This window comes from Hyaena hyaena, unplaced genomic scaffold, assembly GCF_003009895.1.
Source record: "Hyaena hyaena isolate Hyena2069 unplaced genomic scaffold, ASM300989v1 scaffold_6, whole genome shotgun sequence".
Classification (NCBI taxonomy): Eukaryota; Metazoa; Chordata; class Mammalia; order Carnivora; family Hyaenidae; genus Hyaena; species Hyaena hyaena.
The window spans coordinates 2,275,016-2,295,390 of record NW_024080638.1 but is presented as its reverse complement, the minus strand read 5'-3'; the positions used below and the strand labels follow the sequence as shown (position 1 = coordinate 2,295,390).

Sequence of the window (20,375 nt, the reverse complement as noted above, 5' to 3'; positions counted from 1 at the left end):
CTCTCAAAATATATAAACAGACTTAAAAGATACTCATTAATCACATGTAACTTCTGAGAACTCGAAATCTGGCTAACGTTACTAAAGAAACTAACTTTTTAATATATATACTTTCAATTTTATTAAATTTAAATAGCTACTTACACTTAATAGCTATTTTACTAAGGTGTAGAGATTTGGAATTTAAAACAGAAGTCACAAAATGATGTTTACATATAGCAAAACAGGTTACACCTAACACCAAAGATTCTAAACTTGCATATTAGGTAATAATGTACTGCTTTAAAAGGCCACCATTAAAAAACCAAAGTATCAATACAAATCTTATTAAAATTGGACACATTTGGTTTTTATGCTACACATCACCCTAATTTTCAAACTTCATAGAAAACTTTCACCAGCTCAGTGATAGAAAGGTTTGCACTTATAAACCTAGCCTTAAAATTATCCAAAGAAGCAGGTTTTGACGTGCACGTGCAGCTCTGAAATGACTGCTGGGAAAAAACCTAATGGAGATAGAGCAGGTGGCAAGAGAAGCCGAGGATGAAGGGTCTCCTCTATTGATCCATGGTTCTGGTTCTGAGAAAGTGTCATTTGAAAGTATCACATACAAAAAATTAAAATGGATTATTCAAAATTCACAGAGGTAGTTATCAAAAAACCTTAAATATTTCAGCATTTAAGTGATGCTTTTTCTAAGTTTGTACTGCTCGTCTTCTGAAGTTATAACTTAAAACTGCACTGAGGGGCGCCTGGGTGGCTCAGTCGGAGAAGCATCTGACTTCGGCTCAGGTCATGATCTCACTGTTTGTGGGTTCGAGCCCCACATCGGGTTCTGTGCTGACAGCTCAGAGCCTGGAGCCTGTTTCAGATTCTGTGTCTCCCTCTCTCTCTGCTCCTCCCCCACTCATGCTCTGTCTCTCACTGCTTCAAAACAAAAAACATAAACAAAAACAAAAACAAAACTGCACTGAGACTTTTGGAACACTATTGTGATGCATGATTTATAAGACTTTTCATATAAGACAGACTAAAAATCTTTATGAAATCCACACAGATTGTGAAAGGAGGAGAATGAGGAAGGAACTATTACATTTAGGTAAGACATGGTAATGGTAAATTCTTCCATTTCCCAATAAAAATCGGAAGTCAAGATCATAAACCTACAAATAAGCTAAACGAACAGCATTAAGGGTAATGGCTGCCTGTGTTAGCTGTCCCTCCAGGCATTAGAAACAAACATTTTGGAGAATCCATTAATTCAAACTATATGCAGAATGAGGGTCCAAAGCCTCCATCAAATTCTCAAACAGGTCTGTTAAACTAAAAAGTTAATCACTGCTATAGAAGTCTCAAAAACTAGTGACAGTTAAAGGTGGCCCTTTTCAGTCTATGAATTGAACACCGAATTGTCAAAAACACTTTAAACTATTTCATGAAATGGGGCACTTGGGTGGCTCAGTTAGTTAAGCATCCAACTCTTGATTTCAGTTCAGGTCATGATCTAAGGTCTATGGGATTGAAGTCCCACAATGGGCTCTGCACTGAAAGCTGAGCCTACTTGGGATTCTCTCTCCCTCTCTGACCCTCCTCCACTCTTTCTCTCTCAAAAAAACATAAATATTTAAAAATATAAAGTGTTTCATGAACTTGTATCTATTCATTTGCATTTTATGCTAAAAAGTAGTAGCAACTTTGAAAACAGTGATCTATTTTTTATACCTCAAAACTTCAAATCTATTATTAGATTAAAATATCTGCTACTATTAAACTAATGCAGAATTCCACACAGGAGTGGATTTAAGTCACTCCATAAAAGGAAAGGTAATACTTAAATAGAATATGGAGTTTCGTTTTTGGGGGGAGGGGTACCACAAACAGACTCACAATACTTATCAATCCAAAATGATTCCTAAATTACAAAGACTTTCATCAAGAGGGCAATGGAAAAGAGAATTCAAAAGAGGAAATGATATAGTAAGAAAAGGCTGTGTGAATCTCACATGCAAATGAGTAGGCAGATAACTGGTGGAGGCAGCACAGTTACTCATTCTTGACTTTGACTCTCCTGAAACTACAGTCTGAAATGGAGTTTCTAACAAAAGTACAACCTGGAAACGAATAGATTAAACTGTAGACTATATTCTCCAAAGAGTTAGGATTCTGGATTTCTAAGATAATATTTAAAGCAACTCAGAACTTGATAATACTGTAAAACACCGAAGACAATTATGGAATAAAATGTTAAGACTTTAAATTTTTTTCATTTTTTTTATTTTTGAGAGAGAGAGAGAGAAGGAAGTAGGGAGGGGCAGAGAGAGGGAGACAGAGGATCTGAAGCAGGCTCAACGCTGTAAGTGCAGAGCCCAATGCTGGGCTTGAACTCACAAACCGTGAGATCATGACCTGTGCTGAAATGAAGAGTCGGTCGCTTAACTGACTGAGCCACCCAGGAGCCCCAGATTGTTAAAAAGCCAATTAAATGTTATTCCAAAATTCTATACTATTACTTTAGCCCATGCCACATCTGTAAACTAACAGACACTCACTGTCATAAATACCAAAGGTTTCAGACCATGTCCACAGTAACCTATTTCCCAAAATTTTATGCTAGTAAAATAACTTATTCAAAATTCCCCTGACTGCTACTAACTATAATAAACAAGCTGACAATTCAAATACTAGTGAACCAAGCAAATAACATAACATTTTACATTACATTAAATGCACAATGCTATGTCAGGTAATAGGGAATGGATGGGAATATAGTGAATTAAAGAGTCTATAAGATCTAAACCCTTGCAAAAATCTGTATCCAAGTTGTCCAGACAAACCAGCTATCTGAATTTATTAAGTGAAATCTTTCAATTTTCAAAAGATGGTCAATGAATTACAAAAATGTACATAGTACAAGACAAATAAAATTGGGCATGGGCTTCCAATTTGATATTTTTGTCTTAAGTAGTATACGCAGCAGTATGCTGTCAAAAAGCTACTAAAATGGAAGATTAGAGTAAAAAAAATCTATTTCCACCCTCCAAACACACAACCTATCATTATGACATGAATAGGGTAGAAAGTACTGCTCTAAGTGCATAGCCAATTTTATAACTCATTTAGCCATGTTGTTTCCTAATTAAAAAATCACATCAAAATCTTTTAGAAGAGACTACATCTTTTTAATACAAAATGTTAACATACTAAGAAAAAAGCATTATATAAATTATTAGCATGTATTACCATTTTTCTAAGAACTGTTACTGTTCCTTTAAAATATATGAGCTTTCAGTCTTAAAGTTGAATGAATGAAGTGAAATATTTCTCACCATTAAAAGATACTCCACTGCTCTGTCAGGGTTGTTGAAACTGGCTCTCAGGGCTGCAATTACTTGCTCTCGTTCATATCCCATTGACATGATCTCGGTTACCATATTCTCGTAAGACTGACCTGTCACTAAGAAAAGGTGTGTGGGATGGGGGGAGAGGAAAGAAAGGAAACATTTAATAAATAGACATTTTCTGCTCATTTCTTGAGGGTGCATGTGTATACAATGTTTCAGGCAATGCAGGGCTAGGAATACAAAGAGCAACAACAGCACAAACTACATATATGCGCAGGTAGGATAATGCCACCTGTGAATCCACGGAATCTATAAACATGTTAGGTTTACAAGGCATAGCAGAATTAAGGTTGTTTATCAGCTGACTTAAACATGGGGGAAATTATCCCAGGTTATCTGGGTGGGTCCAATGTAATCACAAGAGTCCTTCAAAGCAGAAGGAAAACAGATGAGAGGGTCAGACAAACAGATGTAAGGACAAGAGAAAAGAGGCAACGTCACAAATTCTATGCTGTTGCCTCTGATGAAAGAGGAAGGGGCTATAAGCCAAGGAATGAGGGCAGCCTCCAGAAGCCTGGAAAAGACATAGAACAAATTCTCCCCTAGAGTATCCAGAAAGGAATGCAGCCCTGATTGTAGCCCAGAGATTTAGCCCCTTGATTTTAGTTCAGTGAGTACCATGTTAGTTCTAACCTACTGTACCATAACAACAAATCTGTGTTGTCTCACACCAGGAAGTATGTGGTAACTTATAAGTACAATAAAAATATCAGGTACAAATGTAGCACAAATATAGGACAGAATTAGCAGGTCAGGGAAGGCAACCTGGAAGAGATAGATGAACTCATTTTTGAAAACAAGTAGGAGGGACATTTCAAGCAATTGATTTGGCTATAACAAGTTCAGTTTTCCCTTGACACCTTTTATTATCCAAGCATAGGGAAAAAGGAGGTTAGAAGTTGGAAAGTTAGACTTTCACATACCATACAGAGCTGGTGCAAAGCCCCAAGCACTATTCCAGGAATCACTTCCTACAGGCTGTCTCTGACCCAAACTTGCTCTTCATGGAAATGTCAGACAACAGACAACACTCTGAAAGAAAGCCAAGTCTCTACACTAAACTTACCTTACTTAAGCCATTTCTACTTCCACTTGTGTTCTGGGCACTATTCCCTTTCTCGTCTCCTCAAAGAACTGGACCCATTGGTTATCTTCTCTCTTTTCTACCTCTTGCTCTTCACTCTCCACTTAATTATCCTGATCAGCAGTTAACTATATCCTAGAACGTCATCCTAAAAACAGAAGCATGCCCCCATGGCCTCATCTGGATCCCTCTTTCAGAAACTGGCCCATCTGTCTGCTCCCTTCCCTTTCTAGCCACAGCTGTCTGCATGGGCTGTGTCTACTTCTGACATCCCACTCACTCCTCAACCAATATTGACATGTGACTTTGATCTCTTACGGTTTCTCCCTCAAATGTGCCCTACCACTACCAATCTGCCTTCTCCATTTCAGTAAATGGCACCTCCTTCCACACAAGCACCAGAACCAGAAAACGGAGATTGCAGTTTCCTTCCCTTTGTCTTTCGCATCTCATCTAGCAGCTTATCTGCAGATTCTCCCTTTGAATTACGATGCAAAACTCCCTAGGCTCCCCCTTTCTCCACTGCCTTAAGACCAGACCACAAAAGTTTCTGGTCTGGTTCACACCCTGCTTCCTCTCCTGCCCTCCCCCCCAGACTACAACTCTTTCTTCACATGGCTGGAAAAGCAAGCTTTTAAAAAGAAAACCTTATCTCCTTTTGGGTTCCCAACTATCTTCAAACACCATACTCCAACCACACTGATGTTTTCTAGTTCATAAGTCATACCTTCTAAAACCTGCCCCAGAACTTCTACACACGCCAGGCTTCTTGGAGGGCCAGTTCCCCTGCAGGCTTCAGTTCCCAATTTAAATGTTACAGTCTCATAGATTACGGCCTGACTACCAAAAGTATAAGCACCTCTGTTTTTCTTTGTAGAGGCCATTAGTTCTTTAGAATCATTAATCATGATTTGCAATTTACTGTATGTCTCACCCTTCTTTCTTTACTCCATATGAATGAAAAGTTCAACCGTGCAAGGGACCCTGTCATTCTGCATCACCACTTCCTTGGCACAGTGACACGCTTTCCCAGTTGAATCACTTTCTGCAGAATTTTCAAAAGGCATTTATTACCTATGAAAGTATAGTTAAAAAACCCTAGATATCATTGAGCTAAGGTGGCATCTGATATCTTGTTTAGAGTAAGGACTTTTCCTTTCATAGAGGGCTTGTTAATAGATTTTTATTTTCTTAATTACCTATTCATATACTTCTAGCACAAAGCCACTCAAGTGCCAATATACTTTGAGTAATCTAGTTCCCAGATTCAGAAATTAGCATCAAGATAAAAGAAATTAAGAGCTGTTGGGTACCTGAACTACACTATTTTAACATGGTGTTTCTCACTTATCTCACGATAACTCCATGAGAATGGTTTATTTTGATCATGGCATCAATGGCTGGTTAAGTCATGGTGCAGAGACCAACACAGGCTGTCACACTCCAGAGCCCCCAAACCAAGTCAGCATGCCACACCTCCTAAAATCAGGCCTCCTAATTAATCAAGTTATAAAACAACAAAAATAAATGCTTATAAGCAGTTTGCTACTCATAGGAAAACTAGGGACAATGGACAAAACAAGAGAGAGAGCTAATGAGACTAAAAGTAGTAGTGATGAAGAACCATTATGTGTCATTAAAGATTCTTATCTTCCAGGTCACAAGAAACTACAAAGGGAACAATAACCGCATTAGATCAGCCTTTTATAAAGTCCCCTACAACAGAGCACTGACAAGTAGGAGAGAATAATGCAGGAGTATTAGTGAGGTAAGGATGTGAATTAAGGCAGTCACGTGCCTTGGAAACAAGTACTCCAGAGACATTAGAAAGAAGGATTGTCAGTACCCTGGGCTCAAGAGGCCAAGAGAGGCAGGGAGATCAAGGACAATGCCGACGTTTGGTAGAGATGATGGTGCAAGCAATGAGGAACAAAGGATAAGAACTGGATGGGAGAATAAAACAGGACCCTGTTTGGAACCTAAAGAGTTTATGGAGGTTATAGTTTCCCTGTTGACAGTGTAAAGAATGATTCAGTTCACATCTGAATCTGGAGGCTCAGAGGGAGATGTGTACTGGGGTTATAATTTTGGGAATCATTATAGTATATGGGTGGTATCTGCCATTTCCAGTTTGAACTTTGAACTGTGGTCTAGAGCAGAACTGCAGAAAATCCATATATTTAAGGGTCAGGTAAAACAAAAAGAATTAACTAGAAAGCCTGAAAAGGAATAGTCAGATGCATGGATCAAGAAAAGAGTAGTGTCACAAGCCATAAAAGAAAAGTTAAAGGAGCAGGGTATCTACATAAAGACTGGGTAAATTAAAGAGTAAAGGGGTCCCATGACCTAAGTTGTACAGGTTGACAGAAGACATAAACATAAGACATCGCCTTCAGAGGTGTAGGCGTAGTAGCAGCAGCTAGAGCTTGTCAGCACCATGCTTTCCAACTAAGGCAGCAGTGGGGGTAGCCAGACAGTTCAGCAGTACCAGGGGCAAGTGACAGTCGGCTCCAGCTCTGCGGGTGGAGAGCACATCACCAGTTTCTGGGTCATCTCCTCTAGTCCTTTCAGTATCTCTGTAAGGACTTCCTAGGATTAAGCATCTCCCTGTTTGAATACTAACTTATACTTTTTTTTGGCAGCAGAGCAGTCCCAGACAACAGTAAAGATGTGGGTGTGGTACATGCAGTGACCTTAATTAGGTTGATTATCTATAACACTTTGCCCCTACATGCTATGGGCAGCCAAGATGCCATTTCCATTGCAACGAGAGGATCATGGAATTTTAGTCCAATTAGGTCAGAAGCCACCCAAGATCTCATGAGGTGATACTGCTGTTGGAATCCTGCTTCTGCAGCAACTAACTGAGCAAAGAATCTAGAAGCCCACATGATTGAAGCTGTTGTTCCCACCTGTTCCCAGTCTTCTACCTCCCTACCATTTCCAATAACAGAATAGTACCAAAGGGGAGGAATGAGGTGCCCAGCCAATAGACCAATAATCAGCAGGCACAGTAGCAAAGGCACCAGAAGTGTTATAATGGAAAAACAGGCAAAAAACAAAACTGATTTTGACAGTGTGAAGGGGAGATGAAAAAGAGTTATCCAAAACAGTTAAATTTAAAATTGGGATGGGGCACCTGGGTGGCTCAGTTGATTAGGCAGCCAACTCTTGATTCTGGCTCAGGTCATGATGTCATGATTTATGAGACAGAGCTCAGAGCCTGCTTGGAATTTTCTCTCTCCCTGTCTCTCCCTGCCCCTTCCCCACTCTCTCTCATTCAAAATAAATAAACTTAAAAAAAAAAAAAAAGTTGAGATAGAAAGGTATGTTCACTGAAAGTACAACATAAGCAGTGAGATACAGGTGGGACCCTCCAGGGTTACAAACTGGAATAAAGGGTGGAGGAGAATGAGATATGAGACAGATTTAGTAACATTCGGTACCAGTTTCAAAAACATTTTGTAATAAACCTGTACACAGTTCAAACTCTGTTAAGACCATGTTTAAAATTCACATTTGGAAAATTATCTGCTTTAATTAAAAGAACATACTTAACTCTAATAACAGCAGTACAATTTAAAAGATTCAATAACACATTAACTTACAAAGTCTTTAGAAACGTTAACTGAACAATGATCTAAACCATTTAGCAACTTGATCATAAGTAACCATGAAGATGAACACACGACCTAGAAAAATGATCCCTCTGATAAGGTTATTTACAACGGAGACACTTACCAAGTGCACTTGTCGCATCTTCAAAAAGATTTGACCGAGAAGAGTCTCCTGACGTACTGCAAAAGGTTTTTAAAAAATCATACTTCAGAAAGTATATAAAACTTAAAGTTTAGTAACTGTCCAATATGTAAAGAGATTGATTTTAATTAAATGTAAAAGTCTAGCTACACTGTCTCTAAATTAATCCCTAAAGCTTTATCCATAACATTTCCAATCTTAATACTCACTCTGCTGCAAATGCATCATTTTAAATGTCCAAAGATGTAAAATAACAACCAGATTGCTTACTACTTAAGGAATACAAAACAGATAATGCACAACCATTTCCCTGAAATAATTTACATGAGAAGTTAAGTAAGACAAGCCACAGTGGAAGAAATACCAAACGATTCAAGTATCCCCCACTTTCCCAAAGTTCACATTCTGCCACTTCTCCAAAGAGGATTTCTTTCTTTTACAAGGTAAGTGAAAACAGTGTCATTTGCTTTGCAGCAAGCCTTTATAGAGGTGTACACCCAGAAAAGCAAGTGGCCCCGCCAAGCTCCTTCAAATGGAACTAGACCCAGCATCTTGGGATCAAGCCACTATTGACTCTGAACTGCGTCTGTGTGCATCTGTGCTTTATTGGATCTTCCTGTGTGCACCACTAGCAAGGTGTGTCCTAAGGTATCAGAAAAGCCACGGAGGTTATTTTTTGGGTCTGATCAAAACTTTTTCCATATTAATGGTAATTGCTTCTTTGCTTTATGCTATTTCTGCTTTTACAAAAGGTTTCATAGGAACTCTCTACTTTCAAATAGCGGGGGAAAACCTGTACATGGTAAATAGCCAAAGCAGAAACCACATTAGGCTGGAAAGGCCTGGGAACTCTTTACAGAACAGAATTTCAGTTAGATCTTATAGGTAAGTTTTGAACACAGAAACTGAAAGAAGGCATTCAAGTCAAGGAACACAGCATAAGCAAGAAATGGAGAGGTGTGACAAAATCCACATTGTAACCGAAAGTAAACCAGTTTAAAAGGACTAAGTTTCTGTTAGGCAATTGCAGAAGAGGAGTCTGGAAAACAAGGTAGACAAAAAAAAAATTATGAACGACCAGGAAGAGCAGGCCAAAGAAAAATAAATTCAAGTTTACAACAGTAGTAAAGGGAGCCGTTAGCAGTTTTGTACATACAACACAATACACTTATTCCCAATTTAAAAAATAAAACCCAGTAGACTTCAGATCTGAGAAAATACTGTAGCATAGCAAGAGCAAGGAGAATATCTAAGTTTGAATTCATAAATTATTTTCTAAGCCTCAGTTTCCTCATCAATACAATGGGGTCAGCAATAATATCCATGTATCCCAAAGTTGTATGTATGTAGTAGGTATGTAGGGTTACTGCCGGTAAAGTGTTTAGCAAAGTGCCTGGCATCATAGCGTCCAATATGATTATTATGATTAAACTACTTGTCTGGTATAATTTTAAAGTGTCTTCATTATAGATAGTAAGGCTAACATGTACCGAAGGAAAAAGCTTTGGAAAGAATATATATATGCAGGAAAAGTAATTCTCCTGCCCAAGACCCCAACCTGGGGAACAACCACCACTACCTGTTTCTGTGTAACCTGTTTCTGTGTAACAATGAGTTGGGTCTTACTTTTGGAGGTGTTTCATTTAACTTAATTATCTCACGTCAGCATTAACTACAACTATCTCAATTTTTCCTGAAACGCATAGCATTCCATTTAATTGGCCAAATTAAGCTATTACTAAAGTTTGGTTTTCAACTTTTAAATTCTATGGTGAAATTAATCAATTGCTGCTTTTATAACTTTTTTGATTAAGATTTTCATTTCTCCCTATTCTCTTGTTTGTGGTTTCACTTTATCTATCTAGAGTGATCCATCTCTCCCCTTCCATTTGGCTAGACCTTAACCCCAACAGCATTTTCCTCACAGTGGTCTGAAATCACAACTTTAATTTACATGAAGTCCCTGGTATGTATTCTGGTCTGTTTCTAGAATACTATCTATTTAAATGAGCCATCTTTCTAGAAAGAGCCACTCTAAACTGTTGGAATTGTTACCACGTAGAGTACATTTTACTACATGGTAGGACTAGTGTACTTTCCTACAGTTCTTTTACAGAACAGTTTGTGCTGTTTTGCACACTGCTTTAAAATTTCCTTTTTCACATCACAGACCAGACTGAGGTGAGATCGGACTGCCATTCTTCAACCTTGACTCTACCTCCCTGCTTCTCCTTCCCCATCTGCAGAGGAAACTGCTTATCAATTAGTGTGCTGTTCCTTTGTTACTGTTTTTCTACACATTACTACACATACCCAAAAAATATATGATGTTTTGTGGCTTTTCTTTGGTGATGGTTACTGCCCATACTGTTTTGTAATCTGTTTTTCTCACTTGATAACAAAGCCTTGAAACCACATTCACTCAATATGCATATATACTACATACTTTAACTGGCCTGTAGTATTGTATATTAGGGCTTCTCAAGCTTTGGGAAGCCTAAAAATTCACTGGGAGAGCTTGTTAAAATACAGATTTCTAGGATCTGCCCCCAGAGAATTCAGATTTAGGTCAAGGCTTTAATTTCAAACAAACTCCCAGTGATGCTGATGCTGCCTACTGAGCAGCACTGCTCTTTAATATGAATAAATTACAGGTCAAGTCATTCTCTTATTAAGGGGTATTTAGGTTGGTTCCAATTTGTCTTTACTTACAAATTAACAGTCTTTGTGCACACAGACAGTTTCTCTAAGGTAGATATCTACAAATAGAATTTGCATTGTAATTGGTAGTTTTTAAAGAACAAAACTGGCCTAAAGACACAAATGACTAATAATGAAATGTGAGGCCAGGGGTGATGAATAAACTTTCTGATGTCCCTCAAATAGATACCAGTGTATTTCCTAATAATTATCTAAGTTTTGTGCTTTATAGGACACTAAATGTTTTACAGCAGATGAAAGGACTAAGGCACATTTAAGCAGCCAGTTTTCTGAGCTTCTCTCATCCTTCTGTTATCCTTCTCTAAGGTGATAATCTGGGGAAATAAGATTAACAGTTGGCATACAAAGCCCAACCAAGTAAGTAGCTCTAGCATCTGCTCTCTGGATCACTGATCATCTACTGATTTACGCAACCTCTGTAGGTCTGAAAAGGTAATCCTGAATCCTGAGAATGGGTACATCAAACTGTACCTCCAGGAAATTTTAAAAAGAGATCATACCAATCAGTTATGAAATTCTCACTATGAGCTTTTCAAAGAGCTAAAAACATGTAAGAAAACAGGCTATACTGTACTGAATAAAGATATATTTAATTACATTCACAATGTTTAAATAATCTGGAAACCAATGTGTTAAATTTGTTAACTTCCCCCTCCTCTACATGGAATGGACCAACAACCTTTTGATAGAACAGCTTAACCTGAGTCTGGTTGTCTCCTACTAGGTAAGAGTGTTGAATGCATTTCTAAATGTACATGGGAGAAGCATCCAGTTAGGCGACAGTGTCTCAGAATGCCTAAACTAAGGCAAAGTGAGGCAGGCAGGCATACAGGAAATATTTAATTCCTTGACAACAGGCCTAAAGTGAGCAATGAACCAGATGACTCAAATCCCTCCAAACATGGTTGACTTGGATCAGACACAGAAATCAAACATAAAGGTAAAACGCTAAAATAAAAACTATTTTTTTTCCTGATCATTGTTGTATTTATCACAAACATGCTTCCTTTCCAGTACATGTTTCCAATTCCTGTATAGATCTCCATTCTGTCTGGTTTTGATTCCAAGGACTCTATTGCCACTGAGGTCCCAAGCTGTACTAAAGTCACAAAACACAAACAGCTCCAGTGCCAATGCATGCTGGATTTAATACAATCCATGCTCTCAGATAAAGCAGGAATTCTCCATGCAAGCTCCAGCCAAGAGAACTAAAGCACTTGCTTTGGTTCTTTTGTTTGACATTGGGGGAAAAATCTTTACTCATAAATTACTTAGCAATCTTGCTAACTTCTTAGAAGAAATTATTTCTTGCTCCTCATATATCTCAGCACTTTTTCTTTTGTTTTAAAGATCTACACAGGCAAAACTTAAATTTCTACAAAAGTCCACAGAAACAGATAAAACAGTGGAAAAATGAAACAATCCATATGTTCAACAAAAGGTGGTTGGTGAACTACCCACAAGAGCTGATACTTAGTGCTGCATACCATGTGTTATTTTACACCTTTTATATTCATTATTTCATTTATTCCTTATAACAACTCTAGGAGATAGTGTCTTTGTCATCCATACATTTACAGATGAGGAAAATACCCAAAGATGTTACTTTTCTAAGGTTAAGCATGAACAAATTTCAGATCCAAACACAATGCTATGCAGCAAATGGAAGTATTTAGTGGAATGGAAGATGTTTACAATAGAAATGACAAATGAGCAGGGAAAAAAAATCAATATAAAAAATGAGTCAGGGCAGTGTCAAGGTATTTGTAACATGTCAAACTATAACAAAGTATCAAGTAATTGTTAGAATTTTTTGGAGGGGTATTTGTATTTCCTAATTTTTCTACACAAAATGAAGAATGACTCTGGCAGTTCTCCCTTCCCCCGGGGGGGAAAATGAAGTACACAAAACTGGGATTATGAAAATTGTTAAACAGGCACAAAAATCAGTTGTTTTTTTTTAATGTTTTATTTATTTCTAGGAGAGAGAGAGAGAGAGAGACAGCGTAAGCAGGGGAGGGTCAGAGAGAGAGGGAGTCACAGACTGAAACAGGCTCCAGGCTCTGAGCTGGCAGTCAGCATAGAGCCCGACGCGGGGCTCGAACCCACGAATCGCGAGATCATGACCTAAGCAAAAGTCAGACGCTTAACCGACTAAGCCACCCAGGCGCCCCACAAAAATCAGTTTTAGTGTGAGTTTAATGTGTAGAAACAAAGTATGATCAACACAATAATCAAAACAAATACATGCATGATTTTTTTTAATGTTTATTCATATTCATTTTCGAGAGAGAGAGAAGAGAGAGCACAAGCAGGAAGGGGCAGAGAGAGAGGAAGACACAGAATCTGAAGCAGGCTCCAGGCTCTGAGCTGTCAGCACAGAGCCTGACATGGGGCTTGAACTCACGAACTATGAGATCGTGACCTGAGCCAAAGTCAGACGCTTAACTGACCTAGCCACCCAGGAGCCCCTATGTGTGTGAAGTTCTTAATATGAACACATTTTGGGATACAATTTCCTAGAATACAGTTCTTACCTGTCAGTTGATGTTGGACTAGTAGCCACTGGTGTTTCTGCTGGCTTTTCTGCAGGTTTCTCTTGTTTCGTTGCACTAGCAGGCGCAGGTTCAGAAGATGCCGTCGTCGATGCTGGAGTGATGGATGCAGGGGTAGGAGCAGGAGCCACAGCAGGAGCAGGGGCTGGGACCTGGACGGCAGCTGGAGCTGTGGAGGAGCTAACTGTGGTAGTGGTGGCAGGGCTGGACTGCTGCGTTGTAGCTGGTGCTGGCGTTGTCACTGCTTTGGGCTAAACACATTAGAAAAGTAGAATAATGAATCATGATGATAATATTATTGCCTGGTCTGTAAGTAGAGTATTGTTACAAGAGGCTATAAACATAATACTATTACAAACTTGAAACCTGAAAATAATTTTGTAAAGTAACAGTAACATAATAACGATCAGTATTAGCAATCTGAATCACTGTGTTACTCTTTCAAAGCTGATGACAGCATCTATATTAACAACCTTAATTAGCTTTCAGCTAACAGTTTGTTATCAAGTCACTACAAAAAAGAACCAATAGAAGCCACTATTCAGAAATATAAAAAATGTGTTACTAAAAAAAGAGAACCATTTAATTACTCCTCACCAAACTTCACAGTTTAAGTTCCATGGTTATAACTTTAAAGCATTTGTCATTTAAAAGCATCACCAAAATAACTTTCTTGTTTGAGTTGAGCTAGTTCAGCATGCACTGAAACGACTGACTGCGCAAGGTGGGACAGGGGACAGAAAAAAAAAATACTAGGAGCATTCACTCCCTCTTAAAGAGTCTTGTGTTTAGCCCTATAACTTTTTAAACTGGCAATATAACACTCTGCAAACTATTAATATTCTAAAACCCCAATCTAGATTAAAATGTAATTTAAATGTATTACACTCATTTACTATTTCCCTTCAGATTATTTGTGATTGATATAACAATGTAACATTCCATGCCCTCTCAAGGTCTCTGTTGCTACAGTGCTATTTAAGCCTCATTCTAAATGGTAGCAAACCCATCTGCTTTTTGAGGTTTTGATGCTTACTTTTGGTCTAAATAAATTTTATCCTGGCTCTTTTTAATAAGGTCCTTTCTCTTTGCCTCTATAATGCCTAATTCTTCCCCTTCCAATAGATGGCCTCTATTATTAAAAACAAAATAACTACAAATATCATTAGAATCCTATGTAAAATAAGAAAAAGCTTGGCTCTAAGTAGCTATTCATCAAACTCATCCATCTATTCTGAGATTTAGTTAATCCTTAGTTATAAGGGATTAACTGTTCTAAACAGTCAAGATTACAATACTAAAGAAAATAAGACCCCAAACAAATACAAAAACAAATCTGCAAATATGCAGATACCACATTTTGCATTACATACTATCTATAACTAGATGAGACAATGGAATATTATTCAGCTCTAAAAGGATGGAAATTCTGGCACATGCCGTAACATGGCTGAACCTGGAAGATACTATGCTAAGGGAAATAAGCCAGTCACACAAGGAAAATACTCTATGATTCCATTTATATGAGATATGTAGAGAAGTTCAATTCATGGAAAGTACAACGGTGGTTACCAGGGCCTGGGGAGAGGGGCAGAATGAAGAGTTACTATTTAGTGGGTACAGAGTTCTGTAGATGGTTATACAACAATGTGAACATACTTAATACCACTGAACTGTACAATTAAAAATGGTTACACTGGTAAATTTTGTGTTATGTATATTTTATCACAATTAAAAAATATTTAGTTGAAACAAAATTTCCCCATGATTCTGTTCTTCATAATGTGAAGTTTAACACTTAATGAGTAAGTGCTTTAACACAGCAAAATCACAATGGTTCTTAATGGATTATAAGTTTTAAAGTCCAACACATGTCAACTGTTTAGCTGTTTTTTCTTAGGACAAAAATATGTAGTAATTAAAATTTACTTGCTCACTATAAGAGATTTTTTTAATGTTTATTTATTTTTGAGAGAGAGAGAGAGAGAGAGAGAGAGAGAGGCAGGCAGGCAGGCAGGGAGGCCAAGATTCCAAAGAAGGATTCAGGTTCTGAGCTGTCAGCACAGAGCCCAAAGCGGGGCTCAAACTCAGAAACCTCGAGATCATGAACTGGGCCAAAGTTGGATGCTTAACTGACTGAGCCACCCAGGTGCCCCTCCTTTGACTCTTAAATACAGGAAACAAACTGAGGGTTGCTGGAAGGGTGCTGGGTATGGGGAAGGGCTAAATGGGTGATGGGCATTAGGAAGGCATTTGTTGAGATGAACAATGTGTATTATATGTATGTGATGAATCGCTAAATTTTACTCCTGAAATCGTTATTACACTCTATGCCAACTAATTTGGATTTAAATAAAATTTTAAAATTAAAATAAATTAATAAAGTTTACCTGCTCAACTCACATATTTCTACTACATATATTAAACTTAAAAAAAAAATCATCGCATTTATTCTACTTTTAGTCTTTAATAAATCGGTTTCCAATTACTTACCTAAACCTATTTTCAGGGTTACAAGTATCACTGTTCTCAGATTATGACAATTCAATCCTAAAAATTCATGTCACGAGTACACCACTTCTCTAACTCTCCACTGCATGCTTATGCATCTTTAAATAAAAATATAACAGAATCTCTGAAAGAACACATATTCATTCTCTTTTAAAGAAAAACTGACTTTTATAAACTGTCCCAAATCTATTTCAGTCCAATAAGTCACAAAAAATTCCCTTACTTTCTCACAACAATCATTCCTTCATTTCTTTAATTGCCTTTTCCTTTCTTAGTTTCTTAAAATCTACCCCATCAACTAAGAAATATGACTGCACTGAAGAGTCTACCTGCCTTTTCTGCCTGAGTCTATCAGATCTAGAACATAATTTAGCAAGTCCCTTTAAGGCACCCTTACTACTACTAAAACTACGAAATAAATATTTATTCTATTTCTAACAATCACACTTTTAAATAATTACATAGAGATTTTCCTATCCAGCAAAATCTAGCAATTTTATCAACTGTTTTAATTTATTTAAAAACGTTTAAGCTATAAATGTATAAAATTATTTTAATCGTATGGTTCATACAAAGTAGATTTAAAATCTTTAAAAAAACAGGTAAGTGTCTGCCACTATGGATGTGCATAAACTGTATTCACTTATAAAGACTGGTCTTGGGATTTTTATTTTTTTTAAAAACTTCACATGCATAAAAATATACAGAACGAGGCTAAAACTTACTTTTGTCACCATAACCACCACAAAGTTTTTTTCATCAATTTTATATTCTTTTAGAGCAGTATCATCATTGAGGATTTTGCCTAGTACATTAAAAAAAAAGAACACATTATTTGAATCCCCATAACCTTTTTCTTACATATAACTAAAGTTAAAACAATTACCAATGTCAATTCTATCAATTAATACTTTCTCCAAAGAAAAACATGAACTGATCAGCCAAGATAAAGACAAATATAATTGGAAATTTAACAGGTAAAAAGGTACTAACATTTGATTAAAAGATATCAAACACAAACACTGTATATATGTTTGACAGAAATTTGTATACACAATCCAAAGATAACATATTACTTTCAGTACTTAATTCATACCTGCATAAATTAATTTTTGACCTGCTACAGGAAAGGCATCTTTCCCTTTTTCAGATTCAATCTTCTCTTTCAGTGCCTTCACCTAAAGGAAAAATAAACATTTTTTTCTAACACGTCTAAACAACAAATGACTATCCAAAGTCTGGATAATGCAAGGTAAAATTTTTATACATATATTAATCATTAATACTTGCAAAAACTTAAAGATCAGCTTTCACAACATTATATTAAAAAAGACATTCTTTTTTTTTTTTTTTTAAATATTTTTATTTATTTCTAGGAGAGAGAGAGAGAGACAGCCTGAGCAGGGGAGGGTCAGAGAGAGAGGGAGACACAGACTCTGAAACAGGCTCCAGGCTCTGAGCTGGCAGTCAGCACAGAGCCCGACGCGGGGCTCGAACCCACGAACCGCAAGATCATGACCTAAGCGAAAGCCGGACGCTTAACCGACTAAGCCACCCAGGCGCCCCTAAAAAAGACATTCTTAATGCATATCATTAGGTATAGGTATAAACTTTACCACCAGCTGCTATACATACAAAGATTAAAAGAAAAAACTTTTACCAGTTGACTTGATAAATCTCTTCAAAATAAAAACTGCAACATCAGAAGTCTTGATTCTCATTATAAAGTTTATGGGCTTATTTCCCACAGAGTAAAAAAGAAAAACTCTCTAATCTAAAAGGTTTAAGAAAAAAAATAGTCACATCTACAGTAAAAATAAAAGTTAAACATGAATGTGCAAATGATTCACGGGTGCCTGGGTGTCTTAGTTGGTTAAGCGTGCAAGTCTTGATTTCAGCTCAGGTCATGGTCTCATGGAGAGCCTGCTTGGGATTCTCTCTCTGCAACCGGCCCCCCACGCCGGCCCCCACCACTGTGCTCTGTCACTCTCTCTCAAAAATAAATAAACTTAAAAGAAAAAAAAAAGGCACATGATTCACTTTATTTAAAAATTTTTTAAATGTTTATTTTTGAGAGAGAGACAGACAGAATGTGAGTAGGGGAGGGGCAGAGAGAGAGGGAGACAGAATCTGAAGCAGCCTCCAGGCTCTCATCACAGACCCCGATGCAAATGATTCACTTTAAAAGTGGGATTATGTTTCATCATAATCATCTGAAGGGGTTTTGTAAGGATCAATTAAAACATAATTTCTAGAGATGGTGCCTAAACACCTATATTTTTTAAAAGCTTTACAGGTGGCTCCAAAGTTCAGCCTTGGCCAGAACCACTGGACCGCTTAAATGATCTTAAACAAGTAGCTCGGTTTCTCGCAGTATCTGTCTCACCTATAAAGTGAGAGGTACTGTAACAGATGAACTTTATGCTCTCTAACTTGTAAAATTACATGACAGTAGGCTCATTATGAGGTATTCTGAACATGAGTCTAATTTCTGAAACTAACTAATCAGAAAGCATGACAGGAGGAAAAAAGGCAAGAAGATATAATGGAACTAGTTTCATTACTTTTATTATTTTTTTTAATGTTCTACTGATTTCTGGGGGGGGAGGGGAGGGAGAGAGAGAGAGAGAGAGAGAGAGAGAGAGAATCTGAAGCAGGATCCAGGCTCTGAGCTAGCTGTCAGCACAGAGCCCAACGTGGGGCTCGAACCTATGAACCGTGAGATCATGACCTGAGCCGAAGTCAGATGCTTAACCGACTGAGACACCCAGGCGCCCCTCATTACTTTAAAGGCACAAGAATCAAGTGGGAAAATTCCATTCCTTCTATTTCCCAGAATACTTCTAAAATTTGTCTAAGTTGATAGTTCTGAGCTTTAGGTGAAAGACTGCCTGATAGGGATACACAGTGAGAGTACTACTTTCATTACTTTAAAGATACATGAATCAAGGGGGGAAGATTCCATTATCTTCAATTTCCCAGAATACTTCTGAAAATTGTCTAAGTTGATAGTTCTAAGCTTTAGGTGAAAAACCGTCTGATAGAGATATAAAGAGAAGGCTCCTTTGTATAATTAAAAATCAATGGGGCGCCTGGGTGGCTCAGTCGGTTATGCATCCGAGTTCGGCTCAGGTCATGATCTCGCGGTTTGTGGGTTTGAGCCCCACGTCGGGCTCTGTGCTCACAGCTAGCTCAGAGCCTGGAGCCTGTTTCGGATTCTGTGTCTTCCTCTCTCTCTCAGAAATAAATAAAACATTAAAAAAAAGATTAAAAAAATGCTCTATCCCTTTAAAAAAAATAAATGAAAATAAAAATCAATGGTGTAGTTTCCAAAAGAAAAAAGGACCTCACTCCACTATTTTCTCTTGTTCCAAATTTCGAAGGTTAAATGAACACAAGTAATACCTTTCAGAAATTATTTTAAATTTATGAATGAGACTCAAGCGGGGTCCGCAATGCCAGTGCAGAGCCTGATGCAGGGCTTTAACCCATATATCATGACCAAAAGTCAAATGCTTAACCAACAAAGCCACCCAGATGCCCCACAAGTAACAGCTTTTTAAAAAGGCACTCAGAGAATCAGTAAACGCAGGATATAAATTCCATGAGATGGTAAATTCTATGTTACATGTGGTTCAGAATAAAAAAAAAGTACAAAGATTCACCAATCTAACAGTTGTCCCTTGTTCCATAATTTATGTTGACAGTTCTCATTTTACCTATACATTCAGCTAGAACTTCATGATAAGAGTGGTGAAATAAAAGATACTATTCAAATTTCTAAGATAAAGTAAACTTTAAAGACCATTTAATTAAACCCTATACTGCTACAGATGCTAAGGCCTAGAGCAATGATTCTCTAGGTGTGGTCAAGGAACCATAAGGTTCTTAAGACCTTATCAGGTGGTCTGCAAGGTCAAAAGATATTATTTGACTTTTCCACGCTCATTTTCTCACAAGTTTATACTTTAATTTTCCAGAGGCTACAAAACATGAGATTTCAAAAAAGACTGAGTGCAGAAGTGGATGAGAATTTAGCTATCTTTTTCTATTAAGCCAAACATTAAAAAGTTTTGCAAAACAAGGGGTGCATGGGTGGTTAAGCATCCAACTTCTGCTCAGGTCAGAATCTCATGATTCATGAGTTTGAGCCCTGCATCTTGCTCTCTGCTGTCAATGCAGAGCCCACTTCGGATCGTATCCCCTACCCGCCTTGCCTCTTGCGTGTGCGTACTCTTCTCTCTCAAAAGTAAATAAACATTTGAGGTGTGTGGGTGGCTCAGTCAGTTAAGTGTCCGACTTCAGCTCAGGTCATGGTCTCATGGTTCATGGGGTTCAAGCCCC

At 37.7% G+C, this 20,375-nt stretch overlaps 1 protein-coding gene across 1 annotated transcript in view; it reads right to left on the bottom strand.

Annotated features, from left to right (window-relative positions):
• The window catches only part of RAD23B (RAD23 homolog B, nucleotide excision repair protein), a 46,541-nt gene that overhangs the window by 9,383 nt on the left and 16,783 nt on the right, over positions 1–20,375 (bottom strand). Inside the window, exons 2-6 of the mRNA XM_039240469.1 lie at positions 17,128–17,209; positions 16,757–16,836; positions 13,503–13,771; positions 8,227–8,282; positions 3,327–3,454 (exon numbers count right to left, since the gene is read on the bottom strand). Of these exons, the coding sequence (XP_039096400.1) occupies positions 3,327–3,454; positions 8,227–8,282; positions 13,503–13,771; positions 16,757–16,836; positions 17,128–17,209 (615 nt within the window). The remainder of the gene's footprint in view (positions 1–3,326; positions 3,455–8,226; positions 8,283–13,502; positions 13,772–16,756; positions 16,837–17,127; positions 17,210–20,375) is intronic.